Source organism: Mus pahari, chromosome 11, assembly GCF_900095145.1.
Source record: "Mus pahari chromosome 11, PAHARI_EIJ_v1.1, whole genome shotgun sequence".
Lineage (NCBI taxonomy): Eukaryota > Metazoa > Chordata > Mammalia > Rodentia > Muridae > Mus > Mus pahari.
Genome location: NC_034600.1, coordinates 2,779,734 through 2,792,124, shown reverse-complemented (window position 1 = coordinate 2,792,124; position 12,391 = coordinate 2,779,734). Strand labels below are relative to the sequence as shown.

Genomic DNA, 12,391 nt, shown 5'->3' with positions numbered 1-12,391 from the left:
GAAAATGGCTTCCAGGTGGTGATGAACTCTCTCAGAGTTCTACAAGTACAGAATTTACATTCTGATAGATACTTAAATAGACAAACTTCAAGTCTTTCACCCTGATCTACAAATGAGGTCACATCTGTACTTAATATTCAATTGTTTGTATTATCTGTGCTGCACCCTCATGACCTTTTACAAAATCCATAGCAGAATATCTTTTTGCAACCAAGATACATAGGTCCAATGTGTGTGCTTGATTGCACACAGCATAAACAAAACACAAGAATGAACAGGCTAGTTATATTAGTTGACTTCTTGACAGAGCAAGAGAGATGGTATTTATTTCTTTCCTACCTCTCATCTCTCATATATGTGAGTCTTACAAAGACTAGCCACACAGTAGTACGCTGTTACCAAGGCAAGGCAGAGAGATAGATGATGACAAAGACAATACCTGAAAGACAGTTTTGTCTCATATGATGCCATCCAGTTAATCAGGTCATTTAATTATCCAAATACCTTAACTCTCACTTCAGCAGGTATGCCTTCCTAAGGCTGAGACACACAGCACAGCCTGCCTCTGCTGCTGCCCACATGAACTGAGTGACTTCTAACAGGGAGTCCACTACTTTACTAGACTCTAGTTCCTGTGAGTGGCATGACATAACTGATCCTGCTCAGCATTCCCAGTTATTTCCACATTGACTTCAGGAGCACTTGGGGATAGTGTTAGGATGTCTCCTTGTTCTGCTTTGGTTTGGTTTGGGTGTCTGGTGCCCTTGAGTACAGAAGCTGTTTCTCAAGGTCTCATGTTAAGGGTTTCTTTTGTGATACCACAACGGCAAACCTAAATAAGGGAGGATATTTGGCTGCAGCTCTATTCAAAAGCTTTCTTTTCTCTTATGAGAAGCATGTATGCCCACATACGGTATGCTGGACTTTAGGTATGACAGAGTATAGTATGGTGTCCTTTAGATATTGCAATGGACTAGAAGGAGGCCTTCTATAGAGACATAGGTATTACACTGTTCTGCTGGGACAGAGGTCCTCAAGCAAAACAAGGCTACTTGAGTAGTCACCACCTCACTAGTTTTCATCTAGCTGGGCAGCTAGCTGGTTCAGGTCATGGTACCCTACATAATTGGTCAGGCAAGGGTATAGACATGGCAGCGAGAAGGACACTGCCTCCCTACCCGACCCCCAGTAGGGCAATGCTGGTTCGCATCAGCACAGTATACCTGACACATGAAAGCATTTTAGAAACACTCTTGCTGTTGTGCTGGAGGATGAAAGTGGAGGCTAGACCACTTAGGAGGCAGACTGGTCAAGTGGTAAGATGTGATCAGGCTCAGGTAATAGAGGTTGAGCTCAAGACTCCATGTGTGCAGAGGAGGCCTGTCCCTAATGACCAAGTCTTCAAATATATGAGCCTTTCAGGGGGGGCAATTCTTTCTCAAACACAGTTATCTAGGTGTAAACAGACAGTTGCTCGAGAGCTTTAAAGATAAGATGGAAAGATCCTGAGAAATCGTGCAACTAAGGAACCAGTACCGCTGTTGCTGTATGGAAGCCACAGCAACAACTGCTGGGGCTGCTGCAGAGGAAAGGAGGAAGAGGAAGAGGAGGAGGAGGAAGAGGAGGAGGAAGAGGAGGAGGAGGGGGAGGAGGAGGAGGATGCCTGTCACTTCCCAGTGCTCATCTGCACCCCTGCTGTTTAGCCCTGCTTGACAGCTCTCAGTTTTTATATAAAACAAGGAACTATAATGCTCAGGCTTTTTTTTCCTCCGTGAAGGCACTATGGACTAGTGCTGTGACTAGGATGTACTTGCTATCCCTCAGTGTCCTCTGATGCAGGGGACTGAGACTGAGACCTGGGGAGGGCATGGACTGATTTCACACAGTGTGTCAGAGGCTGGGGGACTGAGTCTGAGAATAAGCATGACCAATCGGCTTCTTCGGTTACTCTCCGAAAACTCATCACATTGAAGGCGATTTGTGGTTTCTCGGTCGCCATTGCTCTAACGTGGAACTTGAGAAGGAGCCTAACTAGAGCCTGCTGTGTTAAGTCCTTGAAGTATTCCCCCTGGCCATGTTCCCAAGCCTCAGGGACTGAGCAGCTGTGCTCCAGGCTCCCACAGTCCAGATGCACTAGATACAGAGCACTTGAAATGTGCTCAAGACCCTGGAGAAGATCCTGTCTACATATTTACATAGATATGAACATCCAAGAAACCACAAAGTAGACTGTCAGAAAACCGCGCCCCAGAGGGAGTGGCATCCTCACAGCACCGTGCTTACATGTATGTGGTGAAAGGAAGGCGCGCAGTAGGGAAAGCAGCATCTCCTGGGATGGGTCTGGCACGGCTGCCACTGAGTCTGCATATATACGGTTACAGTTATGCTGTAAGGGCTGTGGTAGGAAAGCCTCTGCTTCTCAAAGGGATCACTAACCTAAGCCTTGTATCACCAGACCCTTCAGTAGGACATTTACCTCTCCCAGGCCAGGTGCCTGCATCCCCTAGCGAGAGTGTCTTCATAGAAAGCATTGTGTCTGTGTCACCTTTTATTGAAGAACAAATGATTCTGTGTCTCCCTGTTAGCCATGGATGCTATGGTACTCAGCACAATCTCAGGGGCATCTTTTAGGGCGGTTTAGATGATGTGTTTATTGGTAGGTTCATTGTCTGAACCATTTGGGTGGCATGTCTCCCTTCTCAGCTAGAAACATGGCACTTCCTAGGACAGGAAAGTTCCCCAGGGAACAAAGTGTCTTAGCTGTGAGGTTGTCCCATCGATGAAGGGTGCAAGTTCGTGTCTGAGTAGCTCATTTTTCTCTAAATATTGTAAGGAGGACATTCCCTGGCCAGTGAATAAGATGCCTATTGGAGCCCATGGCCTAAAGGTGTGGCAATGCACAGGAAGAAGAAAGGCCTCATCTTTGGGGGGTGGGACATCAAAAGGCGGTGTCTAAAAGCAACACAAAGAACGAGTGTTCCCATTTCTGGACTCAGTGGACCTGAGCAGCTTCTCATGGGAGCTGTCACAGTACTCGGTTACATTTTTTATATGAAGCACCGGATTTGGAAGAGCTACTCACAGGAGGTTCACCTTGACGAGCCCCACGGCATTGTTCCAGCAGAGATGTAGGTCACTTTTTTTGTAGACCTTTCTGGTATTTCTCATTCAGTGAATTGCTTTCTCCTCTTCAGAAATGCATTAATGCTCCTGGTTTTCTGTAGTGTTCCTCATTCGTTTTTCCTTCCTTTCCTCTCGTTTGTAGTATTTTAAATTTTACTTTGATAGACTCAATATTCCTGCAGAATCTCGACATTGTGGTCTCCTTACTAATTCATATTAACCTGTGACAGGAAATCACTGAAAGACTGTACAAACAGTGTTTGTGCCTCTGTGGTTTTTTGTTTTTGTTTTTGTTTTTGTTTTTTTTGCTTTAAAATAATTCATATTGATTGATCATGCTTTTAATGCCCTTCTGAGGGGTTTCCCAAAACATACATCTAAGCAATGCAGTAGGAAACACGCTTCTCTCTCCTTGCTTGTGGGTTGAGTTGATAACACACTGGGTTTGCTGAGTCCTGTGCACCACATAGGGTATACTCACTGCTTGAGGTAAGGGCTAAGGAGCAGAGGCCCAGGTAGGGTGAAATGGAGGATGATATCTCTATGAGAAGAGCAGCTCGTGGTTCAGCAGTTCCTGCTGTATACCAGCTCCTGTTTCTCTAAACAGTGCATGGAGGGGATGTTAGGATAAATTCTAGCCTACAGATGATATAGACACGAATATTCATGATTTTCCAAAGGTCTTTGTGGTGGTTTGTATATGCTTGGCCCAGGGAGTGGCACTATTAGGAGGTGTGGTCTTCTTGGAGTAGGTGTGGTCTTGTTGGAGTAGGTGTATCACTGTGGGTGAGAGCCATAAGACCTTCATCCCAGCTGCCTGGAAGCCAGTCTTCTCCTAGTGGCCTTCAGATGGAAATGCAGAACTCTCAGCTCCTCCTGCACCATGCCTCCCTGAATGTGGCCATGCTCCCACCTTAATGATAATGGACTGAATCTGTGAGCCAGTAAGCCAGCCCCAATTAAATGTTGTCCTTTTAAGAGTTGCCTTAGTCATGGTGTCTGTTCACAGCAGTAAAATTCTAAGACAGCCTTCCAAAAGAGAGGAGCAAAGATTTGAATCCAGACAGCCTGACCCAGGGTCACTTTTCTATCCCACAGTACCTGCCTCTGTGGTCAGAATCTAGAAAGTGGGCAGCTCTGTAACCAAGGTCAGGAGCAAGGACAGACTTTGACTCGCATAACCCTGTGGGCACATGGTTATGACTTGATGTACTTATGCATCCATAGGGAAATGAGTTCTCCCCAACACAAGTTCACTGTGGTGAACCTAAAAGGAAACTTGGAGGGATGGCATGATGCTCGACACAGATGTCTGCGCTCGGGAGATAGAGACGTCCATTGTGAATTTGTGAGACTGTGCATTTTCTTCAACCTGTGAATTTCACAAAGGCAATGATAAAGTAACCAGCTCTGAAGCACGCATTCTGTGGGCAGTCAGTGTGAGCTATGTCAATGAGTGACAACCCACAGTCGCTCCCAGTGGATAGATCATTTACAGAGGAGCTCTGCTGATCCTTCGCACAGACATGGAGGCCTCTCCGTATGCCGTCCAGTCAGTCTCTCCACCATCATTTCCAGGAACCCAGCTATCATCTCGGGCCTCTAACTCCTCTCTGCTGTGTGCTGCCACACTCTGTTCTTAGATCCTTTCTCTCGACCTTGTCTCTGCCACTCACAATTGTTTCTCTCATGCCGTCAGCTTGGAGGCCCGGGTAGTCTGTCTTAACCCTGATAATCCCAAATGTGTCTATCCTTACCACAGGCTTTCCCAATGTCTATCAGGTTAGGAATTTTGCCTGGTCCATGGGCAAGGGACCCTGGCTCCACAATGGGGGGGGGGGGCGGTATACACTCAGCTAAGCACAGTGAAGGCATGAAATGGCATGAAGCTGGCTGCACAACTGGGGTGAGAAGCTTTGCTTGGGAGTGGAACAGTGGCTGTGGTTTAGAGGAGAGCGGCCAGGTTCCAGCTTCAGTGCGGGGTGCTGCCGTGGTAGCAGGAGCTGAGGTGGGCCACTGGCTACTGATTGGAGTTGTCTATGAATAGAGGCTCCGCAGAGTGGGTCATGAGTCACTGAGATAGGGTCTGGGTACCCACTGATTTTTAAAATTGACAAATTTACAATATACCCAGGTGGCCTGAATATTTGCTTTCACTTGATATCAATAACTGTGAGCCATTTGATCGTTCTGTTCATGAAGGGCCCAACCCTTTTGACGAATAAGGACCCAACCTACAAGCTCAGAGCACCTGGTTTCAGTTTGAGTTTCTGAAAGAAGGGTGGACTCCCTCTACTCATCTTTCTGCAAAATCGCTTCGGCTTACTTTTATTTTTCTCCGTGTTTTACTTTTTTCCTCAGCCACACCTAACTTGACAGCAGTCCCACTTGATGACTGGTCTTGACTCAGTCATCCCAAGACTCAACTTTATTTTCTTATAAACAAGCCTCTTTTTTTTTTTATTTATTTTTTTTTTCAGGTCATGTTTCACAAAGTTACGCCAAACCTAATTACATTACACAGTTCCAGTGACAAGCTCAGCTGGCATAAACAGGTTTTAAAGGCTGACGCGGCAGGGTGGGTGAAACCCAAAAGACATCAGTGGCAGAAAAGGGCTGTGAGCATCCAACGGCACGCTTGGCACCTCTGAGATGGTGCTTCAGTGGTGGGCATGGCCAGAGAGCTCCCTCGGAAGGCGAAGGGTTCCAAGGAGAAGAAGTGTCAGTAGGGTGTGAGTGCGAGAACGCCAGCTTCTAGTGAAGCTGCTCTGAGCTCAGGGGCAGGGAGGAGACCACCCAGGCCACAAGGTTGATGTCTCAGGAAGAATGCAGCAGACACACAGAATCACCAGGACAGAGCCCCATCTGAGTGGCTCTCCACTGAGAGGGGAACTGCAGAGAGTTCAGTGGGATCCTGCCAGTGAGAAAGTGCTCTGGTGCCCTGCTGACAGGGTGGTGTGCGGTGTACTTACAGTTTGGGCAACCTGGGCTAGTTCTCAGCTGTCAGTTCCCCCATTGCCTCAGCCTGACTTGTCCAAGCACAGCATGAACAGACTCCTTCCTATCTTTGTCCTCTATGGGCAAGAAGTCCCCCCACTTCCTTAGGTGAATTAACTGGGAGGCTTGGAGTAGAAAGCTATTGGAGACAATCTCTGCTAACTTCCCTGGTAGCTTTGCTTCAACACCAGAAGGCTTGCAGCCTGCCCCCAAAGCACATGAGGTGGTAGCTGGGTTCCTGCAGAAAACCCTAAGCAAAGGACCGTGCAGACCCAAGTGCCTAAGGAGCGGCTTCCTCCTCTGCAGGAGGCCAGATGGAGCTTTTGGAATTTGAACTCTGGAACCCCTGCTGTTTCCAACAGAACAAGGGCAAGTGTGGGCCTCTGTGCTGTCTGGGAACAGAACCTGGGAATAAGAGCCTTTCTCACTCCTGCCTCCATCTCACTCACTCATCTCACTCACTCGCTGACTGCCAGACTTTCTCAGAGACAAGGCTGGTCAACAGAAGTCACTTCTGATGTGCTTTCAGGCTCAAAGGCACACCCTTCTCTTCCCATTCCCGGTGGAACTACAGGAAGGGCAGATTCCCCAGGACCCATGGCTCCACCTTCATTAGGGAGCTGTTTGGTCCCTCTAAGAGGCATCCTGAGAGGCTTACGGGTACAGTCAAGTGTCTGCAGGGAGCAGTCTCTCAGATGAATGCTTTTGTTGGAACCGGGATGAACTGAGACCATTTAGAGCATGGAGGTCTGTCTCCCAGAATTCTCTCTTCCTTGTCTTCACCTGTGTAGATGAAACTTCATGGTCTTCCTGAATTTTGAGAGATAATACGCAACAGCAAGGCAGTAAGAGAAGAAAATCTGGTAAAAATAGCATTTTGGCTTCTGATAAGTGAACCTTTACAGGCCTTTGGCTCCTCGCAGTTTATAAAACTAATGCCACAATGGCTCCTTTGGAACAAGCTTTTGATGTCTGGCTTTGCATGCTTCAGCAGAGAAATCCTGCATCTCGACATGAAAACAATACTGGATCAGTGTCTGGCTCATTATAAATCTCCCCTTCAGCTCTATAAAGGAAAGAGAAGTGGTCCAAATCTTTGAGGCTAAAGAAAATGAAGTAACTATAAAGTGCCAATCCTCAAGGTTCTGGAGAGGGCCTGGAACCAGCCCTTGCCCCATGCCAGGGTTGTCAGGGGTGGGCTTTCTGTTCTGACCTAGATAGCAGAGATAGACACTGCATGAAGTCCTAGAAAGACGCATTGCAGAAAACAAAGAAGGTCAGTGTATGTCTGCCTTCTGTGTAAACTACCTTTTGGGAAGAAGGTAGGGGACAGTGCAGCAGCTACATTGCACCATGATTTCTGAGCCTTCGTTGCTTACTACATGTTAGAAGGACCTGGAGATTCTGTGTTCGGTCGTTCAAGAGATCAGCACGTACCTAAAGACTGTGAAGGTCTACCAAGCCTATGTATATGGCTCCACAGCTCCCATGTGTGCACTGGTTACCTCGAAGGCCCATTGGCTTCCGCAGAGCAGTGGATGCTAACAAAATGCCCTTTGGCAGAGACTAATTCCTAAATTCTCATCACCTGACAAGAAAAGAGATCTATAGGTCGTCTGACATCTGTCTTCTCCCCCACCCTTCGTCCATTGATCCCAGCCATGGTATAGCCTGCTATGCTCTAAATTAACTTATCCCCCCCCCCCCCCCCGTGGAAAGGGCATCTTCCTCATAGTGTAAGATGGGGCTTCGTGTGGCTTCAGAGCTTGGTTAGCACCCATTCTCTCCCACCGCAGAAGCAGCTGGAGGCACAGGTCTGCCACATGCTGAGCATGCATGTGCACTGGATGGAAGGTGTCACCGAGCTCATCAGGGCTCGTTTACAGATGTGAAGAAGGTGGTTTAATGAAGGACCTGAGTGTGCTGACAGATGCTGTTATCTGTGAAAGACAAGTTATAGACACAGGAATGTGAAAGACTTACCTGGTGGTAAATGCTCAGGCTGGAGCCTCCGTGTCCCCCATCTCTCAGATCTTACAGGTGTGCTGTGACTTGGATTTGTGTGGTGATTACCCCCATGTTTACTGCACCCAAAAGCATCCACTGACAGTTAATTTAGAAAGCAGATCAGAAGGCTGGACCTTGAAGCTCTAACAGAACCAATAGACAACAGAGTCGAGTCACGTGTTATTTTTATCTTTAAAAATGGGTGGGGGAGTATTTAACTGAGAAACATCAAATACCTGGTGTGTCGGTCCATGCTCTGCTTCAGTAACAAATGCAGGTGACGAAATCAGCAGAAAAGGGGGAGGAGTTAATTTTGGCTCACAGTTCCAGAGCTGGTTTCCGTAGCTGGTTTCCCTGGCACATGAGCTTGTGGGGAAGCATGACATCATAGCAGGAACAGGAAAGTGAGAATGCGGTTATCCCATAGTGGCCTGGAAGCAGACGAGAGACCGGAAGACCTGGAGTCCCAGCATCCCTTTCAAGGGCATGCTCCAGTGACCTCACTTCCTGTCATTAGGCTCCACCTTTTAACATTCCCGCCCCCAATGTAAAGGCATCGAGGGCTGGTACCAAGTCTTCAACACTCTGGCCTTTAGGGACATTCCATACCCAAACCTTCGTAGCTGTTTTTCAGTACAGATACTTAATGTGGAACAAACGATCCCAGGAAATACAACGTACCCTCTAAGAGAAAGCAGCAACACTCTCTATAGCTCACAGCAGTGGTGAGATCCTCACACAGAGGCCCCGTGAAGAAGACCCCACAGTGATGGCTGGATGCACCATTCCCTGACTGGGAACTCTGACTGGCTGAGGAAGGGTAGCTTCCGGGTTTCCACCAGTAAAGACAGGCAAATTAAACAAAGCAGCCACTGCTAGTCCCTAGTCAGCTCTGCTCAGGGAACCCTCCCTTGGTCAGCAGAGGAGCAAGAAGGATTGTAGCTCACTCCTAAGCTGGAATGAAGGCATTTCCCCTGAGCCGCCCCTGTGAAGCAAAGCAGACACTTGGCACTTGTTGACACAATCTGCACGATCTCTGTGCAGAAGGCTTTTCTTAATGACCTGCAGTTAGGGGAAAAGGGCAGAGAACAGATCAACCCAGTTGGAGTGGCTTAAGATGGTGGAGACAGGAGACTTAGGGAGGAGGTGCGGAAAGCCCGCGAGCAGCCAAGATGTCTTTCACAGCCCCAGCGTGGACACCAATTACCATTTATAAGGCTGCAGGGCTGAGAGTGAACATAAGAAATGGGAAAACATAAAAACAACATGAAAGCTCACAGAGGTGGCCTGAGAGCAGCCAAGAGGACTCAAATGCAGAGCCATCACACCACGGCAGAAGGATGTGCCATTTATTTGTTTAGCATGTAATAAAAAGCACTCATCTTGCTGATACCAAGAACCTAATATGTTCCCACAGTTGACACGGGATCAATTCCTTGACCCCTTGTGTATTTCCTTTTTATGTGTTTCAAAGTTTACATTACTGGCCATTTACAGCCTGCTTCACAGTGTAATGGAATCTTTTCAGGAATAAAACAGCCTACGGCTCCTCCAGGCAAAACTGAGTCCAAGCAGTCTGATACAGCTGAGGTTGAAAATGTTAGGGAGTTATAGCGTCTATCAGCAGCTCGGTGTGGTGCTTCCCTTCTTCTTCCAGGAAGTTTCCCTATTTCTTCCAGGAAATGCCATCAGCTTCCTTTCCTTTCAGATTCACCACCTTTGCCTTAGAATTGTCAAAAGAGTTCCAAACTCAACCAAGAAGACAGCTTAATAGGCAAAAATCCCCCACTGCAGTGTGGATCCTCTTGGTCCCACTTGTACCAGCTGAGCATCATGGCTGTAAAGCCCTCCTACCCAAGGTTGTGCAGACACAATCCGGCTACGCTCCAACCTAGCAGGGCACCAATGGGCTACACTTGGACCCACCTCCATTCCATCTTCCTTCTCCAGCCAGCACATCCATCCATCAACAAGGATGCTTTTAAAAAGGGAGAGTGAATCCCCAGTGTAGCATTGGGAGAAAACGCTGTGAGGAGGCTGAACAGATGATGGGGTGTGTCACGATATCTTATCAAAAGTACCCGGCATGGCCTGAATGGCTGCAGGGAAAATCAAATCAAATCTGAATTATCTGACTGCTAACAGGGACAGAGATGTGCGCTTAAAATCCTGTGATCAGAAAAAACAAACAAAGACAAGTTGTAGAAGGTAAGAAAGAAAGGAAGCCGCTCCCATCATTGACTAGAAGTGAGTTAGTTCTTTGACAACTCCATATATCCACACAATATATTGTGATCGTACTCACCACCCCCCACACACACACTACCCATCCAATTCATCAATATCTCACCCCATATTCACATGTCAAATACCATCATATGTTAGACACCATAATGGTACTGTGGCTATGTTTTTTAAAACACAAAGAATTTGGATCTTCAAGGCATGCACGTAGAAATAACTGTCTGGAATTTGCATGCAAACTCTATATTGAAATAGCTGCATCTCATCGGCATACCATACCAGTACAATTTGCATACAAGTGTTATATAAGTTATGGTCAGTTGTTAATGGATGACTATTGAAGCTGAGCACGTATAAGCTTGAAGTTCTTTCGAAATGATTAAAGCTTTCTGTTTTTATTAAAATGTATTAAACTTTCTATTTTTATTAAAACTTTTATTAAAACTTTTATTAACTTTTTAAAAAAGTTTAGAGGGAGATAAGAGACCTGTTCTAAGGTGGGTTAGTGACAAGTACAGGGAAACCAGATCCCCCTGAAAGTTTGAGAGACAAACCCAGCACCAGTCCAAATGTCCTCTCTATGAAAACTGTGGCCGGAAAGCACTGCATTTGCGTAAGGTGTCACTGGAAAACCATGGGCCTCTGTCACCATGTGTCTATTGCCTTGGAGCCAGGACACCATCCCTCCCCTCATTGTGGGCTTCTGTGTCCCCTACCAGCTGGTCCGTGGGAAACTGGAGCGTGTGCAGCCGGACATGCGGTGGGGGCACCCAGAGCAGGCTGGTGCGGTGCACACGGAGGGCACACTACCGTGACGAGTCCATCCCAGCCAGTCTGTGTCCACAGCCCGCGCCCCCCATTCACCAAGCCTGCAACTCCCAAAGCTGCCCACCTGCTTGGAGCACTGGGCCCTGGGCAGAGGTAACTGGGTGGGCTGAGAAGGGATGGTGGTGGCCGGACCACACACTGTGGACCACCTTTACTGAAAGTTTTGCCCACTTGCTCTCTTATGCAGTGCTCGAGGACCTGTGGGAAGGGGTGGAGGAAGAGGACAGTGGCCTGTAAGAGTACCAACCCCTCAGCTCGAGCCCAGCTCCTCCACGACACTGCCTGCACTTCAGAACCCAAACCCCGGACCCACGAAATCTGCCTGCTCAAGCGCTGCCACAAGCACAAGAAGCTACAGTGGCTGGTCTCTGCCTGGTCCCAGGTATGCTCACCAGATCCCCTCAGAGTGGGGTCCACCAGGTATGCTCGCCAGATCCCCTCAGAGTGGGGTCCACCAGGTATGCTCACCAGATCCCCTCAGAGTGGGGTCCACCAGGTATGCTCACCAGATCCCCTCAGAGTGGGGTCCACCTCTACTCCCCCAGCTGCCTGCTGCTGCCTCCTCCGCCTCCATCATGTCTCCTCACACTGTCCAGTTTCCTACGCTTTGAGCCAGTCACTGCCCTGATTCATCCTCTCAGATCACTCCCCCTCGCTGGCATCTGTGCTGACCTCCCTCCATGTCCCATCCCTCCTCACAATGACCCCCATAACTGAAGAATATTGGTCGCCTTTATCAAGCCTTGGGCAGATTAGAGAGAAGATGTGCTAATTCAGAAAACACAGGATTCATTTCTCAAATGCTCTTGATGGTCAGCCAGCTTATGTTTGTAGAAATGCTTAGGTGGCATGTGCTGAACCACTGGCTGTGTAGCCATCGACAGCATGGATGTAAATGAAGGGCTTGTCCTCACTCATATTCTGGGAATATCCAGACCCCACACAGGAGGAGCCATGGAGATATGAACTTAGAGATCAAAGGTTTCCTGATTAGGTTTGGCCTAAGTGAGGCCTAAAGGGCCTCGGAAATCTTGCCACACCAGTCAGGGATGTACTCTCTTCCTAGGGTATTAGGAAATCATTGTTCTGAATTCCAGGACAGCCAGGACTGTTACACAGAAACACTCTCTCCTCTCTCTCTCTCTCTCTCTCTCTCTCTCTCTCTCTCTCTCTCTCTCTCTCTCTCTCTCTC

At 47.9% G+C, this 12,391-nt stretch overlaps 1 protein-coding gene across 1 annotated transcript in view; it reads left to right on the top strand.

Annotated features, from left to right (window-relative positions):
• Adamts16 (ADAM metallopeptidase with thrombospondin type 1 motif 16) overlaps positions 1–12,391 on the top strand; it is a 106,396-nt gene that overhangs the window by 85,255 nt on the left and 8,750 nt on the right. The window contains exons 19-20 of the mRNA XM_021208625.1: positions 11,091–11,292; positions 11,387–11,581. Coding sequence (XP_021064284.1) covers positions 11,091–11,292; positions 11,387–11,581 — 397 coding nt within the window. The remainder of the gene's footprint in view (positions 1–11,090; positions 11,293–11,386; positions 11,582–12,391) is intronic.